Genomic DNA, 21543 nt, shown 5'->3' with positions numbered 1-21543 from the left:
CCGCAGGCGACGCGCAGGGCGCGCCTAGAAAGTCAGCGCGAGGCCGCCACGTGGGAAGCTGCAGTAGTCAAGTTACTAGTTCCTGTTGCGCACAGTCCCTGCTCTTTCCCCGGGGTGCCGTCACTCCGGGGTCAGTGCGAATCGTTAAACCGCGGGGTTGTAACCGTGTGGTTGTTGTTGTTCTGGCCCGATCTTGCTTTTGCTTTGCGCTTTGGCGGAAAGGGAGTAGCAAGCAGCGCTTCCGAAGGCGCGCCGTGCGTCCTGGGGAGAAAAGCGCACGAGCGGAGAGCAGCGGCCTTCCTCCTCTCCTCCCTCCTCCACTAGCGACGGGGCCCACCACCCCGGGGCGGGGGCGGAGTGTGGGGGCCGGCGGAGTTTGTTCCGGACGTGGGACCCGCCCCGCTGCGGCTCCCGTTGGCCAAATAGGGAAGCGGAGCGGCCGGGAATCGCCGCGCTTCGCTTCTCGGAGCGCCGATTCGTATTCTAGTGCCGGGAGGAGGGCCCACCCCGGATCTCAGCCATCTTTCGAGGGGCGGCAGGGACGGTAGCCGGCGATGGCAGAGGCAGGGCTGGGGGGCTTCTGAGTTCACCGAGCCGATCCCCCACCCCCCCGGCCATGATGAATCCCAAGGAAGGCGCGGCGCCGCTGGAGAAGTACAAGCTGGTGGTGGTCGGCGGAGGCGGCGTGGGCAAGAGCGCGCTCACCATCCAATTCATCCAGGTATGGAGAGCCCAAGGCGGCGAGGGCGGGAGAGCGGGGCCGGGTGGGCAGATGGCGACAAAAATATATATTTAAAAACCTCCCCCAACTTTACCATATGTTTCCGCCGAAGTTCGCGTTCAGGTGACACAGGGCGGTGGGGAAAGCGAAACCTGAGCCAAGATCCTGTGTTGTTGATGAGGATGAGTTTTTTTTTTTAACTGGGAGGAAGTTTTGCCGCCTTTGCTGGGACGTTTTCCCTCCCCAAAGAGAAGCGTTAAGAGCTTGAGCAAGTCCGGACTGCCGACGCTGTATGCACGTTTACTCGGGAGTAATCCCTGTGGAAGTTCGGTGGGGCTCCTATTAAACGTGCTCGGGAACTCCGTTGCCTGTTTCCCCCTAGCGGCGGAGGCAGGGATTTCTCCCAAGGTGGACCTCTAGATGTTGATAGACTCCAGCTCCCATCATCCCTGACCGTTGGCCACGCTGGCTGGGGCTGATGGGAGTTGTAGTCCCACTAAGTTTCTCAGTCCTGTTCTAAGCCGATCCCGTCGCTGCCCCCCCCCCCGCTAAATAACCGAGATCCTCTGTGAGAGAGAAAAGGGCTTTGATGTTTCCCCGTGAATTCTCCCTCTGGAGATGCTGAGATTGCAGTCCTCTTGAACCTCCCTTATTGGGAACCAAGTGATGAGGGCGGGCAAGGGTGCCAGCTTGAATAAAAAATTGGGGAGGGGGGCAGGTAAGCCCCATCCCACTTACAAGACACTGTTTGAATGGCTATGCCGATCAACTTTGGGAAGCCCTCAAATATTTTATTGGGGGGCAAAGGGACCTTGGCCCCCAGGAGGTTGGGGAAGGGGAGTTATCCTTGGCATGGAATGTAAAGGTCCAAATCAAGTGGAGAAAAAAGGTAGGAACCCAGGACTGGGACCATCAGCATCACACTGTGCTTGTGAGCTTTCTAGAGGCAGCCGGCTCCAGTGGCGTACCGTGGGGGGTGCAGGGGGGGGCCGACCGCACCGAGCGCAACATCTGGGGGTTAGGGGGCGCAAATCCACGGGTTAGGGGGCGCAAATTGCTTGCCTTGCCCCGGGTGCTGACAACCCACGCTACGCCACTGGCCGGCTCCAGTTGTAAACAAGGGCTGGGCTGGATGGCATTTCCAGCTAAAGGATCTTGCATGCGAGGGCGGGAAAGGGATCTCTGCTCAGATCCTGGAGAGCCACTGTTCAAGCTGATGTGCCCAGGCTAGGTGGACCAAGCAGTTTCTAATGATCAGATGACCTTTGGCTCCGATGCAGAAAAGCAAAGCTTGCATTATTTTATAAATTTGGATCTGATCCAGAAAGGCAAACCTTTTAATAATTTTTTAAGAATGCAGGGAAGGGAAGGACCAGAATCCAAGGTTTGTGTAGCAGACTGCAGAGATCCTTGCAAATACAGTGGTACCTCGGGTTAAGTACTTAATTTGTTCCGGAGGTCCGTTCTTAACCTGAAACTGTTCTTAACCTGAAGCACCACTTTAGTTAATGGGGCCTCCTGCTGCTGCCACCGCGCGATTTCTGTTCTCATCCTGAAGCAAAGTTCTTAACCCGAGGTACTATTTCTGGGTTAGCGGAGTCTGTAACCTGAAGCTTATGTAACCCGAGGTACCACTGTAAAGCCACAGGTGTTATTAGCATGCTTCTGTTTCATTTTAGTGGTCTGCTAAGAGAGTATAGAATCATAAAATTGGAAGGGATCACAAGAATCATCTAGTCCAACCCACTCCAATGCAGGAATCTTTCACCCAACGTGGAGCTTTAAACCCTGAGTTTAAGAGTCTCATTCTCTATCAGCTGAGCTATCCCATGACGACAATGGAGGAGAGAAGTTCTCCTCCGCAGCCAACATGGGGAAGAAAACCAGACTACTAACTTCCTAGCAGGATAGTTTAAAAAACGGCCTTTCACCAGATCCATCCCTCCAGCATCCTGCTTTATCTCCTTGCTGGCCAGGGAGTAACAGAAAGCAATCTCATTCTCCTTAGCCAGCCCATTCACTCGCCTGCATGGAATTCCTAGTCGCCTCTGGTGACCAAATTACTGATCTGATGTCAAAGAGACCTGAAGGAACTCTTGTGCTGGAAAACTATGGTTCTCATGGGGAACACAGGATCAATACTGGGGGTAGGGTGTCCTGTTTTTGCTCTTATGGAGTAGCAAGGGTCTTCAAGTTCAGTTCTTTCTGTCATCCTTAACATCCTTCCTTTCTTCCTCCCCCCCCCCAGTCATATTTTGTCTCAGACTATGACCCCACAATTGAGGACTCGTACACAAAAATCTGCAACATCGATGGCACCTCCACACGGCTGGATAGTGAGTATTACTGGGCTGGGTTCCTATTCAGGTGATGTGGATGGAGGCTGCATGCAAATGTTTTGAGGGAGACAGAAGCTTGGGAGGACGTGATCCTTGCATTCTGCAATGGGCAGTATCCTTCCTTAGCATTGCTTATAAAGGGATGGAGGGACGTCGAGTGTATCATGACCACAGCTTTGTGGGACGGGGCTTTGTTATGCTTTCCCCATCTCCAGTGTCCTCCATCAGTGGTCAAATGAGTGGAGGGGGGGGGAGACATTCAGTTTGTGTGACAAACGGCTCCATGAGAAGCAAATTGAGGAAGGGAAATTAGACAGAAAGTATTGGGAGAGGAGAATCACCCAATGACAAAGGGATGATTGGGAACAATATGATGTGAAGTGCCATATTGAGAGAGCTCAGACAGGTATAATGTCCCAAGTGCTTTATTGCAACAAACTCGCAAGAAAGCTGTCCCTTCCTGATGACATCATCTGCTTGGACAGAAGGGTAGCCCATGCTACTCCATGGAGGCTTAAAGATCTGGCAGCACTTATTGGGCGTGGGGGAACCATAAAGGAATTTGGAACGAATGTTTTTTCTCAAAGGTGAATAGGAGGTACATGTTTAGTAGGGGTGCGTGTCAATATCAGAAGGACATAGGAATGAACGAATGAATCTTTATTTGCATCAGCCACCAGCCATAGCAACAAAACAACAACACAATATACAAAGAATAAATATAAAGATAAAGATGTCATAATGGTTATGGCCTGGTCTGCAAATGTAGTGTAATGAAGTGATAAGAGTAGAGTGTACCACTTTGAACTCCAGGTGAATGTACCAGTTCTGACAATGCACTGACAATGACCCTAAACCAGGGGTCAGCACAGGGGGCCTCAGACCTTGTCGGGGGCCAGATTATATTTTTTTTGGGGGGGAATGAACGAATTCCTATGCCCCACAAATAACCCAGAGATGCATTTTAAATAAAAGGACACATTCTACTCATGTAAAAACACGCTGATTCCTGGACCGTCCGCGGGCTGGATTGAGAAGGCGATTGGGCCGGATCTGGCCCCCGGGCCTTAGTTTGCCTACCCGTTCCCTAAACTCTGTAAATAGCAAATTAGCCCCATAAACTAGCGGTTTCTCCCTCAGCTGATGGAAGGGGTGGTGCTGGTTGCTTCTTACTAGCAGGGAATATTTTGTCTGTTTTGATGTGGGAGAGCACATGAATGTAGGGCAGGGATAGCCAACATTGTGCCTTCCAAACATTTGTTGGACAACAGATCCCACCACCTCTAGCCATTGGCCCTCCTGGCTGGGGCTGATGGGGATTGGAGTCCGTCATATTTACCTGCCCCACACCTGACATCATCCATGACATTGGGTGTAGGGTAGGTGAGCATGACTAGGCTAAGGCATCATTGCAGACCAAATGGGGAGGCTTGGTGGACCCAGTCAGTCCCAGAGGGCCATCTATTGTTTCACACCCATCACATTTGGAATGATTCAGATCTAAACTGCTTCCCTTATGATTTCAGTTCTGGACACAGCTGGCCAGGAGGAGTTTGGGGCCATGCGAGAGCAGTATATGCGTACTGGAGAAGGTTTCCTCCTCGTCTATGCCATCAATGATCGTGGCAGGTAAGACCCAAGCCATGGTTACATTAGAAGGTCCTGTCCTCTCAGTCCAGTGGTCAAAGGATGGGGGGGGGGGAAAGAGCTTTCTGTGGGTTCTGAGTTGAGTTGGTGTGTTTTCTTCTGGTGCTTTTCTGAGGGGGTGTTTAATTTGCAGTTGGTTTAGAATGGTTGGCGCTTCACTAGGACAGCAAGTTTTGATAATGCCAGGTACAACAGAACACCTCGCTGTGCCTAATTAAACATCTACATTTACTTAAATGAAGTAACTGTTGCCAGAATGCTCAACAGGACTCTTATTTGTATATTTAAAACATGATATCCTGCATTTCACCACTGTGGTGGGATAATGAGCTGCTTGTGCGTTAAAGCTTGATCCCTCAGAGCTCACTCAGTGTGGTGAAGCCCTGCCTTGAGCGGAGCCCTTCGGGGTGGCTCCGTCAGTCGCTGGTAGAATCTGACAGTGGGCGTTTGCGGAAACGTTTCCAACATAAAAGCTGTTTCACGGACATGCGCCTCCTGGATTCCCTGCGTGACAGTTTCCGGCGAGGGGTGGGGGTCCTTAAAGGTTGTCCTGATACCTCCTCACTGTTCTCACTGGAAGTATCCCAGAGCCTCCCCTCCGACTCCCTTTCCTTTGGAGCTCCCGCACTCCCCCTACTGGTTCCCTCTTCTGCTGAAGAAGTGTCTCTCCTATTCTCCTGAAGCCTTCTCACCACCTGTCCTTCCGATGGCAGTTCCCTGACATCCACCTCCCCCCCAGGGCCCCCTTCACCCCCTCCCGCCTCTTCTCTTACTGGCGGCGAGGACGGAAATCCCTGGAAGGAACTCCCTTCATCCTCCGAGGATTCAAACACTTCTAACCACGGCCTTCCGTCTCTTTCCCCATCTTCCTCTCCTTCGTCGGAATCTGTTTCCACCTCCACCCCCGACTCTGGGAACCCTTCAAACTCCCCTTCCTCATCTGTAGTACCGAAGTGTTCCCTCCTAAATCTTGCCACTGGTTGTGGTTTTCTTGGGAAACGCCGATGAAACGTTTCTATTAAAATCTCGTCTTTGACTTCCTCTGCCGGTACCCATGTGTTTTCTGACTCTTCCTCCCCCTCCCATTCTACCAAGTATTCCACCTGATTTCCCTTCCACCTGGAATCAATGATCCCTGCCACATCCATGTTGCGTTCTCTCTCTTCAATGACGGGTGTCCGGGTGACCTCCCTCTCATGTTCCCCCCACTCACGTCCCTCTCTGTACAGCGACAGTAATGACCTGTGAAATACTGGGTGCAATTTCATGTGACTGGGCAATCGGAGTTTGAATGCTACTGGGTTGACCTGCTGTATGACCTCAAAGGGTCCCAACCGTTTGGGTCTCAATTTCTTACACCCTCCCTTGAACGGCAGTCCTTGGGTGGATAGCCACACCCGGTTACCCACCCTTATGGTTTCGCCTTCCCTCCTATTTCTGTCTGCTTGCTTCTTATATTCTTCTTTGGCTTTCTCTAAGTTGAGTTGGAGCTGACGGTGGATCGCTTCCATCTCTTCAACAAAATTTTCCGCTGCAGGTACACTCCACCTCCCCCCTCCTTCTCCTGGAAACGCCCGAGGATGACACCCATAATTGGCTAGAAAGGGACTCATCCCTGTGGACACGTTCTCCGCGTTGTTGTAGGCAAATTCTGCCAGAGGTAACCTGTCTACCCAATCAGTTTCTCTGTCCTTTACATAACACCTCAGATATTGTTGCAAAACCCCGTTTGCCCTTTCTGCTTGCCCATTTGTTTCTGGGTGCCTGGCGGTGGAAAAACTTACCTCCACATGCAACATGCTCATTAGTTTCCTCCAGAACCTGGAAGTAAATTGTTTTCCTCTGTCGCTCAAAACCCTCAAGGGGGCGCCATGCAACCTAAAAATGTGCTTCACAAACAACCTTGCGGTTTCTTCCGCTGTCACTGCATGTGAACAAGCTATAAAGTGGCACATCTTAGTTAGTAGATCTACCACCACCATGACCGCGGTTTTCCCTTTGGATCTCGGTAGATCGGTCATGAAGTCTATGGATACCATCTCCCATGGCCTTTCTGGGGTGGGTAAGGGTTCTAATAACCCTGCTGGCGCCAACCTCTCTCCCTTTGCTCTTTGGCACCTGTCGCATCCCCTGACATACTCCCGCACGTCTTCCCGCACCTTGGGCCACCAAAACTCCCTGGTAACCAACCACATGGTCTTGTGCTGCCCGAAGTGCCCCGCCGTGGGGCTGTCATGCAACTGTTTGAGCACCCGCCCTCTTAGTTCCCCATCTGGTATGTAGAGTGCCCCTTTGTAATATAGTTTTCCGTTCTTTTCCTCAAAACCCCCTGCGTTCTCACCTGTCTCCCTGAGTTCCCTAAGTTTTTCTTGGGCATATTCATCGTTCTCAATACCCTCTACCAGTTCTCTTTGCCCCACCAATGCCGCCCCACAAACCCAGTGGTCCTCCGAGATGATATGTCTTTCTTCCGCCCCTCCTTCCCCCTCCAAGTACTCAGGTTTTCTGGAGAGAGCGTCCGCCCTGACATTCTCAGCCCCTGGCACGTAGCGAATTTCAAAATTGAACTTGGAGAACTCTTGCGCCCATCTTACTTGTCTCTGGTTCAATACTCGGGCTGTCCTCCAGTATTCTAGATTTTTGTGGTCTGTCCGCACTTGAACCTTGTGTTGCGCCCCAATCAACAGGTGTCTCCATCTCTTGAACGCTTCGTGGACGGCGAGTAATTCTCTGTCGTACACTGTATAATTCCTCTCAGATTTGTTCAATTTCCTCGAGAAGAAGGCACACGGTCTCCATTCTGCCGTATTCAGTCCTGGCTGCAGGAGCACGGCGCCCACCGCTCTGTCAGACGCGTCGGTTTCCACCCTCATCGGCTGCTGCAGATCCACGTGTAAGAGTTGTTCTTCCGAAGCAAACGCCCTCTTTAAACTTTCGAAAGCTCGCTGCGCTTCTTCCGTCCAGACAAATTTCTTCTTACTGCTGAGACAATCCGTGATGGGGGCTGTTAAGTGGGCGAAGTTCTTGATGAACTTCCGATAGAAGTTTCCGAACCCCAAAAACCTCTGCACATCTTTCTTAGTTTTCGGTGGCCTCCATTCCAGCACCGCTTGCACCTTGCTAGGATCCATGGCCAGCCCCTTGTCCGACAACCGGTACCCTAGGAATTCCACCTCCCTGGTGTGAAACTGACACTTCTCCAGTTTCACCCACAGCTGGTTTTCTTGCAGTTTCCTCAGTACCTCTCGTACATCTCGCACATGCTGCTCTTCATCCTCTGAGTACACCAGTACATCATCCAAGAACGCAGCGCAGTTCTTGTACAGCAATGGTCCTAGTACGTGATTCATGAATGATTGAAATACTGCCGATCCCGCCTGGAGGCCGAAAGGCATAACGCAGTACTCAAATGCTCCCAAGGGGGTGAACATAGTGGTTTTCCACTCATCTCCCTTTCTCATACGTATCAGGTTATACGCCCCCCTCAGGTCCAGCTTGGTAAAAATCTTCCCTTTTCTCACCCGGGTCAGAATGTCATCGATTCTGGGCATAGGGAAAGTCACGGGTTCGGACACTGCGTTTAGGGCCCGGAAGTCCACAATTAATCTCGGTTTGTCCGAATTTTTTTTGTCCACAAAGAACACTGGGCTACCCCCCACCGCTCGTGACTCTCTGATGAACCCACGCTTGAGGTTTTTGTCAATAAACTCCCTTAGCTCCTGCATCTCCCTGTCAGACATTGCATACACCTTGCCCACTGGCAATTGTGCTCCTGGGAGTAAGTTGATTTGGCAGTCAAAGGGTCTGTGCGGGGGTAGTTTATCTGCTTCCCTTTCGCTGAAGACGTCGGCAAAATCTGCATATTCTCGTGGTACCCTACCTTGATCCGTTGCTTCTATCTTTGCTAACGTGGCCTGAGTGCCTACTTGGCCCCCTTTTTCTGTGCAGTGTCCCATACAATGTGCTGACCCAAAGGAAACCACTCTCTGATGCCATCCCACAAGCGGATCATGCAGCGCTAGCCAGCTCATCCCCAAAATGATGGGCGCTCCTCCCAAAGTGGCTATATTAAACGCTATCAGTTCCGTGTGTCTTGCCACCCTCATTGTCATGGGGACAGTCTGCTGGTTTACTTCTCCCCCCAACAGCACCCTCCCATCAATCGTGGTCACCTGCAGGGGATTTTTTAAAGGGATGGTCTGTATCTGATGTGCGGCTGCAAACTCCTTACTCATAAAGTTGCAGGAGCTGCCTGAGTCTAATAGCGCCTTCACCTTTAGTGGGTGTCCGTTTGCCAGCTCCAGCAATACCTCTATTACAAGAGCTGGTCTTGGGGGTTCTGGCGTGGGCACATTTACTGTTCCTTGGCCTGGCTGCTGTGCCCCGTCGGTGGCAGCCAGGCGTTGGCTTTTACTTGCTCCTTAGCTCCTTCTCCCTCCTCCCCAACAGCTCCCGCCATTCCTTGCCATTCCTTTCTTTGCGGACAAACTCTGGCAAAGTGACCTGGCTGTTGGCAGAGAAAACATTTCTTGGCGCCTTTTCCCTCCTTCTTCCGCCCTTCACTGGGGTTTGAAATTGCGCGCGCGCGCGCTGTTCCGATTTCCATCGGCTCTGCTGGCAGAGAAGGCTGCTCTGGAATCTCTGGAATGCGGAAATCCCTCCAACGCTCCCCTTTCCCTTCCCGCTTCTCCAAGGCTCTGGCCTCCTGGCGTGATCCTATGGCCAGCGCTGATTTAGTCAGATGGTCCATAGACTCCGCCCTGGGCCCCCGGGAAAGTTCGTCTTTCACTGCCGAAGATAGTCCTTCTTCGAACAGCATTTGTATCGGTTCCGCTGACAAATCCCAACCTAATTTATGGATCAACATGGTGAACTCAGTCCAGTACTCACGGACAGATCGGTTCCCTTGTTTACACGCCATTAACTGCCTGCGCGCCACTCCCTGCTCAATCTCGCTGGAAAACATCAGATCCATGGCGCGAAAAAACTTCCTTGTGTCCCTTAGGGCTTCATTATTGGCTGCCATTAGTGGCCTCACCCAATCTTTGGCCCCGCCTTCGAGATGCCCAATCACATAAGCAACCCTCGAATCCTCATCAGGAAAATCATCAAACTGCAGATTGAGGGCATATTGCATCTCTGTCCTGAAGGCTTGATAATTCCTGGGATCACCCCCAAACTTCTGCACCAGTCCAGGCACTTTCCTCGAGAGCTGGGCGGCTTTCCCCTTTTCTGCATCATGAGCCCTCCTCTCCTCAAGCCTCGCCGTTTGCAGAGCTAACTGTACCTCCAACATCCTGTACCTTTCTTCCAGGCTAGGACCGGCTGCAGCTGCTCCCCCATCTCCGGCTCCGGCTGGGTTGCTCATGATGCCTCTCTTTGCACAAGCTGCTTTCAGGGACTGTCAGATTGCTGTGGTGGGATAATGAGCTGCTTGTGCATTAAAGCTTGATCCCTCAGAGCTCACTCAGTGTGGTGAAGCCCTGCCTTGAGCGGAGCCCTTCGGGGTGGCTCCGTCAGTCGCTGGTAGAATCTGACAGTGGGCGTTTGCGGAAACGTTTCCAACATAAAAGCTGTTTCACGGACATGCGCCTCCTGGATTCCCTGCGTGACAGTTTCCGGCGAGGGGTGGGGGTCCTTAAAGGTTGTCCTGATACCTCCTCACTGTTCTCACTGGAAGTATCCCAGAGCCTCCCCTCCGACTCCCTTTCCTTTGGAGCTCCCGCACTCCCCCTACTGGTTCCCTCTTCTGCTGAAGAAGTGTCTCTCCTATTCTCCTGAAGCCTTCTCACCACCTGTCCTTCCGATGGCAGTTCCCTGACAACCACGTAGATCTCAAAAGCTGCTTACAGCAATAAAAAACACAATATACGAAATTTAATTACAGGTAGGTAGCCGTGTTGGTCTGCTGTAGTCGAAACAAAATGAAAAAATTCCTTCCAGTAGCACCTTAGAGACCAACTAAGTTAGTTATTGGTATGAGCTTTCTGAAGAAGTGTGCACGCACACAAAAACTCATACCAATAACTAACTTAGTTGGTCTCTAAGGTGCTACTGGAAGGAATTTTTTTATTTTATGAAATTTAAAACATTAATAAAACCTCAATTAATTATGAGGTTATAACATGCACATTTAATCATTTTTAAAAGATGCAAAGATCTAGTTTTGAAATAAAGCCGTTTTGCCAGTTAATAGATTACGTTGCACACACACTCTGCAGAATATTCTATATTGTTTATCCTCACAACATCAAAGCAGACTGTTCTAATTTCCATTTTACAGCTGGGGAAACAGACTGAGAGTAACCTATTCTAGTCTGTCCAGTAAGCTTACAGTTAATAAGGATTTGACCCTGGGTTAGCCACACCCGATGTTTCCAGTTCCCCTAACCTTAGGAGTTTTTAACCAAACTTAGAACAGTGTCCTTTTTAGGGAGTATCTTATTGAAAAGTCTCACCTGTGTTTATATATATATGTATTTTTTAATTTCCACGTTTTCCCTTCCTTTTGTAACCCTCCCCTAACAATGCGCACAAAGCTGGCCACTTCCCTCCCCTCCCCATGGCAGCACTGTAAATGCAAGTTGTGCCCTCTTCTCTGCGTGTGTGTTTGGGGGTCAGGGTGGAGAAGACTGTAGGGATGGCATGGACTTGGGGAAATACAGAACCCCTTTCAGAGTGACTTCCATTCCATCCCTGCAGCTGTTTTTCCTTCTTCTTTTTTGTCTCTATGTCCCCCCCCCTTTTTTTTAAGTTGCCCTCTGGTCCCAAATACCCATGTATCTGGGAAAAGAGGGGCAGCCCCAGCTGTCTGTAAACATGGCTACCCTTGCCCCTCCCCTCAAGCCTTTGACAAGCCCATTTTTTTGTACATGGTTTGGAGAGGGGAAAAAAGTCAGGTTTTTTTTAAGTCAACCTCTTACTGGTTCTTATAGCAACAAAATAAATAAATGCTGTTTTCTTCCTTTTGTTCTTTGCCTCTCTGCCACAGTTTCAATGAGATCCACAAGTTTCACACTCAGATACTTCGAGTGAAAGACCGTGACGACTTTCCCATGATCCTTGTGGGGAATAAGGCTGACCTTGACCTTTATCGGCAGGTGAGCCTTCCATAGCATTCAATCACTTATTGTGATATCAGTCTCCGCGGTGGTACATGAGTCGATAATGTTTTGAATCCTCTCTCTGCAGTCTCAATTTGGGAAACCCATATAGACCTGGGTGAGAATTAAGATAAATGTGTAATGCCTTGCTCTAGGGAGGTTTGGCAAGGCATGAGCTTGCGAGACGAGGCCTTCTTTGTGGTGGCGCCACAACTCCTGGATGCTTTCCCAGTTTTATTTCATCTGGCTCCCTCTTTATGTTTTGTCAGAGATGGGATGCGCTTTTATTTTGATGAAGGATTTTGTGCGTGTTTCATACTCAGTTTTATCGTGGCCGGTTGTAATGGATAATAGGGAGAAGGAACCGTCAGCCCTCCATATGTTGTTGGACTGTAACTTCCATCATCCCTAGCTATTGGCCATGCTGGCAGGGGCTGATGGGAACTGGAGTCCAATAACATGTGGAAGGCCACAGGTTAAGCCATCTTTGATTTAACATATTTTGCTGCTGCTACATTTGTTTTTGCTCTGCTGCAAGGTCTGACTACATGATGCTAAGCCAAAACATGGCTTAGGATGAGTGTGCAGGTGAGTGGACTTCTACAGGGAAATGATGTCCACTTTGTTCCTCTGGCACTCGTTCTGCTGTTGCCCTGAGCTGAGCCGTGATTTGCCTTAGCGGGTCATCCAAATCTGGGCAGCTAATAAATATAATACAGTGGTACCTCGGGTTACAGACGCTTCAGATTACAGACTCCGCTAACCCAGAAATAGTACCTTGGGTTAAGAACTTTGCTTCAGGATGAGAACAGAAATCGCGCGGCAGCAGTTAAGAACAGTTTCAGGTTAAGAACGGACCTCCAGAACAAATTAAGTTCTTAACCAGAGATACCACTGTAAATGACAATAAATAAAATTGAATAATTGCCATTCCCTGGCTGTTTTATATGGTGCGCAGGGAGCAGTGTTGCATTTGACCCAGTTGGTCTCCAAAATTAGGAGAGCTTGGCTGAGAGAAAATTTATCTTTTGTGAGCAGCAATGAGTGGGGAAGATTTGGCTGCCATGAGGCACCTATGCCTCCTTACATGCCCCTTCAGTATTTCCACATTTCCAGTTCCCTTAAAAAATGTGGGGCAGGGGTCACAAATTAGCTGGATGTGGGATGCTGTGCAACCAAACTTTACAACTACCTAATGCCAGCCGCCATTTTGCTTTTCTCCTTTTGCTCCCTCCCTCCCACCACCGCAGCTACACTCTTCCACCATGTAACGGTATCCATTGCTATTTCTTATTGCTGCTTTCTTATCCAGGTACCCAAGGAGGAGGCCCTCAGCTTTGCCCGGGAGAATCGGATCCCGTACATGGAAGCCTCTGCCAAAATCCGCCTCAATGTGGATGAATCTTTCTATGAGCTGGTTAGGGCCATCAGGTAAGAGGACAAGTGACTTGCTGGATGTGCTGTGTCTTAACACGACTAAGTCGGTTGCTTTGAGACAATTTTTTTTTGGCAGGGGTGTCAAATACAGTGGTACCTCGGAAGTTGAATGGAATCAGTTGCAGAAGTCCGTTCAACTTCCAAAATGCTTGGAAACCAAGGCGCGGCTTACGATTGGCTGCAGGAAGCTCCGGCAGCCAATTGGAAGCCGTGGAAGCCCCATCGGACGTTTGGGTTCCAAACAACGTTTGCAAACCGGAACACTCCCTTCCAGGTTTGTGGCATTTGGGAGCCAAAATGTTCCGACTCGCAAGGTGTTTGGGATCCAAGGTACGACTATATAATGAACAAGTAAATACAGTGGTACCTCGGGTTACATACGCTTCAGGTTACATATGCTTCAGGTTACAGACTCCGCTAACCCAGAAATAGTGCTTCAGGTTAAGAACTTTGCTTCAGGATGAGAACAGAAATTGTGCTCCGGTGGCGCAGCAGCAGCAGGAGGCCCCATTAGCTAAAGTGGTGCTTCAGGTTAAGAACAGTTTCAGGTTAAGAACGGACCTCTGGAGCAAATAAAGTACTTAACCCAAGGTACCATGTAATAAAATTGGCTCCCCAAAGCCTGGGGGAAGCAGTTTCCTTTGATAATAACATCAATATGGAGGCCGTTTGTGGCTATTTGTACTGTACAGTGGTGCCTCGCAAGACGAAAAGAATCCGTTCCGTGAGTCTCTTCGTCTAGCGGTTTTTCCGTCTTGCAAAGCAAGCCCATTGACGGATTAGCGGATTAGCGCTATTAGCGGTTTAGCGGCTTTTAGCGGCTTATCGGATAAGGGGCTTAGCGGCTTAGAAAAAGGGGGGGAGGGAAAAAAAAACCACAGGAACTCGCAAGACATTTTCGTCTTGCGAAGCAAGCCCATTGGAAATTCGTTTTGCGAAGCACCTCCAAAACGGAAAACTCTTTCGTCTAGCGAGTTTTCCGTCTTGTGATGCATTCGTCTTGCGGGGCACCACTGTATTTCATTATTTACTTCAACCTGGTGCCCTCCAGATGTTTCAGATTATTGGGTTGTCTTTGTTTTTGTTTTTATTATGGATCCCGTGTTTTTATTTTGTAATTTATGTTGTGAACAGTCCTGAGATCTATGGGCATAGGGCCGTATACAAATTTAATAAATAAATGAAATACTACTACTGCTGATAATAATAATTTAGACTACAGCTTCCATTAGCCCCCAGCCAACATAGCTTGGTGAAAGTTGATTTACTATCCATCTATCTATCTATCTATCTATCTATCCCTATGCCCTTAGCCTAGGGGTAAACAGATTTGAGGCTTGTGGTCTCTACTTTTACTAGATCCTCAAGAGCCAACAAATTGAGCCTTGCTAAATTTGGCCACCAAGTTCAGGGGTACCCAATACAGTGTTATTTTAGATGTTAGACTCTAACTCTCATCAACCTTGACCAAAGGCCATGGGGGCTAGGACTGATGGGAATTGTAGTCCAACAACAACTGGAGGGCTACCTGTGACCTAGTCAGAGAGTAAAATTGTAGAGTTGGAAGGGTATCCATCCCACAGACCCATGCAATCTCAGAACTTATGAGAAAAACTTGCATTTTCCTGAAAATCTGAGCGGGTGATAAGAGCTATGCTGCCTTTTTTTTGCTATACAGTCATACCTCGGGTTGAAGTTGCTTCAGGTTGAGCATTTTCGGGTTGTGCTCCGTGATGACCCGGAAGTAACGGAATGAGTTACTTCCGGGTTTTGCCGCATGCGCAGACACTCAAAATGACATCACGAGCATGCGCAGAAGCGGCGAATTGCTACCTGTGCATGCGCAGATGTGGGTTGCGTTCTGCTCTGGATGCGAACAGGGCTCCGGAACGGATCCCGTTCGCATCCAGAGGCACCACTGTATTCTCTCTCTGCTTCCTGTCTCAATTTTCACCTCTTCCCTCTTTTTGATTTGCAGGAGGTTTCATGAGCTGGAATCCCCCCCTGCCCCGGCTGTCAGCCCTAAGAAGAAAGAAAGCAAAGGCTGTCCTTGTTCCCTGCTGTAAACTACCTTCCCACACCAAGATACAAAGCCCGGAAAGGGAAGAACAACTGCTCAGGTTCCCTCCTAAGGAGTGGACACAGCAGGATTTCACCCTTATCTCCACCTCCCCACACCTCTCACCCCCCTCACCTATGCAACAAGGGCTGGCAATGTGTATTCTGCAGTTGTGTCCAAATACTACAATACGTCTGGTGCAGAAGAGTTCCTGCAAACTGGAACAGGTCAGGAAGCAGATAAATCGTGTACCCCCTCAACACCCACTTAATAGGCAGGAAATAGGTTATATACATGAAGACTGGGACAAGGTACGGGAAGAGTATGCAGTAGTGTCTTCCGATCCTGTTCCGCCACCTTTCTCTGTTAAGTCTTCAGCGAAAACTGGCAAGAAGGGGAATCTCCTACACCAGGGGGTAGGAGCAGAGGCGGATTTGGGGCTTTCAGAGATGCCAAAATTTGGTGCTGTGCCCCCTGCCTCAAATCCCAGTGCGGGTGAACCGGTCACGCTTCTCTAAATCTGCCCGTGGTAGAAGGCAGAGCAATTTGAGAAATATAGGTTCACGGGTTTAAATCCGGAAAGAATAGGATAGTCTGGTTTTAGGATGGGTGAGAGAGTGGGCAGGAAAACGAGGGGCTAAGACTCTTCAACGCAGCCAGAGCCAGCAAGCTTTTTGCACATACACACTTTTATGTACATGTTCAAAGCCGTATTGTACAAATGCATCTAAAGGGGTGTTATCTATTTTTTAAAAAAATCACAGCCATCATTATGCACAGCACATGATTAATAGGAACAGTCAATACAAATTAAGCAAGGAATTTTATTTTATTTTTTGCAACCCTCCAGCTGCTTTGGACTACAACTCCCATGAGCCCCAGCCAGAACACATGCTAGCAGGGGCTGATGGGAGTTGTAGTCCAAAACAAAAACAGGTTAGCGGCATAACATTACACTAGGGGACCCAAAGAAACAATCTTTTTTTACAAAATCAAGTTTTGTGGGGAGGGTGACACCCCACAAAAACCGTCTGGGACAGGGGGTTGAATGAACCCCAAGGGCTATCTACCCATTTTAGATCTTCTACCTGCCACCTAACGAGCAAATGGGCATAATGAAATTAAATCCTGCCCAAATGTAAGGCATCTCCCCCCCGCAAGCAGTTAAGGGATGTGTGTGAAGGTCACTTCTGCCAATTCCCCTGCTATCCTGCTGCAGATCATTCCAGCTTGTTAAACACCAAAGAGTTACCACCTATTCAAGCATCATCATCTTGTGGCACTTTAAATACGAACAGATTTATTATGGCATAAGCCATCCTTGAATAGAGTCCGCGTTGTCAGCTGTAGGAAGTCTTCTCTGTTGGCAATTATATGCAATCTACACACACACGGTACAGAGGGGTGGTTTTTTTTTGCAAACAGTGGGGCCAAACGGCCATGAAATTTTAGGGTAGGAAGCTGTGAAATTCTCACGTACCCAGAAGTGGTTTTGAATAAAAGGGAGTCATTCCCAAATCAGTGTGTGTTGCTGTTTGTGGTGGCGGCACAAAATTGGGCGGGTCAGGAAGCAGGCAGCACTGAGTAGGCTATGGAGACATTCAGGCTATAATCTGATACACACTTACCTGAGAAACAAGTTCTCCTTGAACTCAGTGGAACTTTCTTCCGAGTAGACATTCAGTGTGGCCCCTTGGATATGGTCCATCCACATTTAAAGGGTGAACAGGCTGTCTCAGGATGTAGCCCGTGGAGCAGGAATGGGGAATTGGTGGCCCGCCAAACACGTGGGATCCAGCTCACACCAACCGTGGCAAAAATGGCTAACGGTGAGGTGCGATGGGCGCCCAGGTCAACAGGACTTTAGTGACCAGCATAGGTGCTCAAGGTGACCTATCCATGATTAACCTACACCTGAGGGATAGAGGACAGACACACAGGGCACACCACTTAACTATGGCATTTGGGGGGCTTTAAGAGAGGATGGACAAATTCATGGGTAGGCCCGAAAACACCTGTAACTTAAAACTTAATGGAAAGACTGACCCATATCCTCAGGCAACAGTGTTTTGAGTCTCAACTTCTTCTTTATTCTAATTCCTGAAGAAAAGAAAGGTATTTGTACTGCAAATAAAATCAAACTCGGGGCAGGTACTGGTGAGGCTGTCCTTTGTTGCGATCTTTCTTTCAGGAGTTTAGAAAACTGAATACTGGGTTAAAGCAGGGACACAATTACTAGACTTTTGGAGATTTGGGGTGGAAAAACCTATCTGGAGCAAGGAATGGGGTTTCCAAAGTCTAAACCAGTTCCTCAAACTTGGGTCTCCAACTGTTTCTGGACTACAGTTCCCATCACCCCTGACCAATGGTCCTGCTAGCTAGGGATGATGAGAGTTATAGTCCAAAAACAGCTGGAGACCTGAGTTTGGGAAACCCTTGTCTAAACGGACTTAGATTGCTTTATTTACGCCAGAGGTGGTGCGTTCCATTAGGCAGACACCGAACCAAAATGGGGGACCTCAGTGGGGGACAAACCTCTAGGACATGGGAAATTTTTGGCCCTCCAGATGTTGCTGAACTAAAACTCTCAACTGCACCAAGGAGTTGTAGTTCTGCAACATCTGGGTGGCTCTGGCAGCACCTGGTCTAGAATTAGGAAGCCAGGTCTCCTGGGTGTCTCTCACTGTCCAAACTGCTCACTGCAAATGAACTCTCCCCTGCCACCCCAAAAACAAGGAATAAAGCTGTACAGCAGGCATTTGATTTTTGCAAAGAAAAGTGTTTTTTGTCATTTTGTTTGTGTACACAGTATACAATGTGAGTTTTACATATTGAGAGAAAAAAACGTCTCAGACACTAATAATAAACAATAAAAATATATAGGAACATCCAATAATACAGAACACAAATCCCATTATCTCAGAACAATACCCTTGAGGCGCGAACAAGATACACAGAAATACACATCGTAAAAAAGGGGGCCTTCCAAGATCCAAATTTGGGGTGGGTAGGGGAGGAGGAGGAGAAGTCTTTTCGTCACAGGAAGCTGTGGGGTGTGTTTGTGTGTGTGTGCACACACACATTCTTAAACAACTCTGAGCTGGGCCCTTCCAATTCTGGTGCACAGGGTTTGGGCTGCTTGGCCCCGCCATCCAGGGGGCAAATGCCTTAGCAAAATTTTGCATGAAATTGATGGTGCAAGTCTCGTTCCAGGAGGTATCGAGGCTCTGAATGCCCCTCGAAAACAAACCACGTGTATGTCCCCCCATCCCTTCGTTTCCCAAACCCCATGTTCAACTTACTAACCCCACCTCCACACACAGGTTCAAGCTACAGTCCTTCGCCTCTAAAGCCCAACAGCTATCAGTAAACCGGGTTTGCAAGGGGAAAAGCTGTTAAAAACTAAATTGCAAGCTTTTAAAATATCCAAAAGGTAGCCAGTCAACCCTCTTCCCCCCTTTAAAAACACTCCATTTTGAGTGGAGCTCATGTACACCAAGTTCCACCCCCCTCCATTCACTCTCACAATCACACTTGCCAACCTCTACTCATCCACAATAAATAATTAAGGGGAAAGGGTAGGATCCAGGGGGATGTGGAGAGTTGTGTATATATAAGGGACCCTGATCTAACACAGCCAGATGGGCCCCCAACACATTTCTGTGCTGTCCAGAAACTTAACTGAAGAAGCTCTGCTGGGGCAATGGATGGACCAACCCCTCTTCTGAGGTGGGATCTGTTTTCTCCTCCACCCTAGAGTACCTTTTTGCACTTCCTCCATGGGAAGTGTGTGGGAACCATGATTAAAAAAAAAAAAAATCAAACCGGTGGGTGGGTGCTTTCAGCACCGCTTGCAATGCTGGAATATGCAGCTGCCCCATATGGGGATCAAACCTGCAACCTTTTGACGGTAGAGAAAAGCAAAGAAGAAACAAAAACAGAACCGCGGGGAGACCGGGCTGGTACAGAGAAATCAGAAGTAGTCTCGGGGAGTGGGAATGAGGTAGACGTTGGTTGGGGGGGGGAGGAATCTGATCTAGCAGGGGAATCTACGTGGAGATGTGAGATGGATCTGGGAGGTCACTAGGAAAACCCAAAGGAGAAAACATGCCGAGGTGGAAACTGGTTAACTGGCTGGGCTATGGGTGATATATGAGAGAGGCTGGCTGGATGACCGGGCTGGGCTGCGAGCGGAAAGTGTGTGAAACAGGGCAAGGACCTAATTGTCTATCTAAAGAGAGTTTATTTTAGCATTTCAGCTCAGGGTTAGAGAGGGATCTTTGCTTAGGAGGCTGCGGGGTGGGGGGACACAGAATCTCCCTTCCCCCTCAATAACAACAACAACAATAATGGTGATTAAAAATAATAATAATAACGACCTCCTAATGAAAAGTTTCAGTCCAAACCAAATAACGTCACAGCTACAGGTGAGGAGAGAGAGAAAGAGAGAGAGAGAGAAACTCCTGCGTATCGTTAAGTTCAAGTTAGTCAAATACAATATGATACATAGACTTTTTATCCTATACAGTATATACAGCTGAGGGGAGGGATGGGGAGCAGAATCCTGCCTTGTCAAACATCACGAGGAAGGGGGTGGAAGGGAATTATCCTTTCCTCAAAGGAGCTCAGTTCTAAGAAAAGCACAGAGGGACATAACTACAGCCTAGTGCACCCCTTTCCGTGATCCGTGTGAGGGCCAGTTGAGAAAGTCTGAACAGTCTTTTTTAAAAAAATGGGGGAAAGTGGTAGGGATGGGAAGGAGAGAGATTTACGGAGCCTTGATACAGACAGGTTGCTATGGGTGTCGCTATGCCCCCCAATTATGGTTACCTATTCAGAAGGGTTATGGGTGGGGAGATGCTCCACACGTCCCAAAGAGCTAGAACCCCAAACTCAGCGGGCAAAAAGAAAAGAAGGGGGGAGAGTGGCTCGTAGCAGGTCCACCAGCAGCAATCGCCCCCACGAAAATGTCTGAGTGAAGAAGGAAGGTGCTCCAGAGACAGCCTGCGGGAGTGGGTTGGGGGGGTGGCTCTTTGCAACCGCTTGGTTGGGAAGGGAGCAACTTGGCAATAAATATTCCTGTTGGAAGCAATAACAGAGGCAACCGCTGTGAGTGTGTGAGTGGAGTGCCTCTCCCCAGCCTCAACTCAAAGCAACAGTTTATTTGGCAGAGATGGGATGAGAGTTGTCTACTGGCAGGGAGAGGAAGTGGGGTCTCATTGCCTCGTCAGACTGTGGGTAAAAGGATCTGGGCACTGCGCTAAGGGTGGCCAAATACACCCCCTGCCACACACACACTCGGCTTTCCCTAGGGAGAGGTTCCTGATGGACAAGATGCAGGATGGTACCCTGGACCCTCTTGTATGTGTTTATTCACGCTGCCCACCAAAACACACGCGTCCCCATTCCCACCCCGTCACCCCGATGAAACCCACGGCTCCTGGATCCCATCCCCACAAGCTCCAGATCCCGGCACCAAGACTCCTCTGACCTTCCTATGGGGGTTCTCCTACTCTCAGTCCCCCCCCAGAGCAGGGGGCGAGGCTGCTCCAATTAGACATTTATACATTTATATATAAATAATATTTCTCTGTACAGCCAGGGCAAAGGGGAAAGGGGGCTGTCCAGCCATCCGCTCGTTCTGATGAGAACCCTCCTCAACGTGTGCTCTCTGCCATCACAAACCTCCCGCGCACCCCACCACCAAAAATAAAAATGAAGAGGCGCATCCCAGTTCCTGATTTTTTTAAAAAAGAAAATAAAACCTGAAAAGGGAAGGGGTGGTGGTGGTGGTGATGGTAAGCTGAGTCTGAACTCGTTGCCTGCGATGGTACCCCTCGACCTTCCTCTCCCCACTTCCTGCTCTGGCTCTGCAGAGGGGCGGGCGTTAGGTGGCCCCTCCCGGGGCGTGGCTCTGGCGGCTGCGTCACGCACATTTGCTCTGTGCCTGAGTCAGCAACTCGCTGAAGGAGTCAAACAGTTTCTCCAGCCATGGCTGGTTGCGCATGCACTGCTGCACCACTTCTTCCTGGCCCAGGTCCTCATCCTGACCCTCGATCGCCGTTGTCTGCAGAAGGAGAGCCCCACCCGCCCCCCAAGAGAAGGACAAAACGTTAGCTAAGAGGCTTCATTACGCGCACACATGTGGGCAGCACGGGACTTATGAAAACAAACGGATTCCGCAACCAGGCAAACCAAATTCTGCAACCCGAAGAAAGCGAAGTTGTGTTTGGTTTG

At 49.3% G+C, this 21543-nt stretch overlaps 2 protein-coding genes across 2 annotated transcripts in view; one reads left to right on the top strand and one right to left on the bottom strand.

The window, feature by feature from the left end:
* Positions 1–319: 319 nt before the first annotated feature.
* Positions 320–16828, top strand: RRAS (RAS related). Its single transcript, XM_079950136.1, has 6 exons — positions 320–721; positions 2970–3057; positions 4587–4689; positions 11699–11807; positions 13123–13241; positions 15226–16828. Exons 1-6 carry the CDS (start codon positions 617–619, stop codon positions 15311–15313), a joined length of 612 nt encoding a protein of 203 aa, XP_079806262.1. The 5' UTR covers positions 320–616; the 3' UTR covers positions 15314–16828.
* Positions 16829–18064: 1236 nt separating this feature from the next.
* PRR12 (proline rich 12) overlaps positions 18065–21543 on the bottom strand; it is a 47379-nt gene continuing 43900 nt past the window's right edge. Inside the window, exon 14 of the mRNA XM_079949187.1 lies at positions 18065–21373. Within this exon, the coding sequence (XP_079805313.1) occupies positions 21233–21373 (141 nt within the window). The 3' untranslated portion in view covers positions 18065–21232. The remainder of the gene's footprint in view (positions 21374–21543) is intronic.

This window comes from Podarcis cretensis (genome assembly GCF_951804945.1).
Source record: "Podarcis cretensis genome assembly, chromosome: 13".
NCBI lineage: Eukaryota > Metazoa > Chordata > Lepidosauria > Squamata > Lacertidae > Podarcis > Podarcis cretensis.
This window is presented reverse-complemented; position numbering and strand designations above follow the sequence as displayed.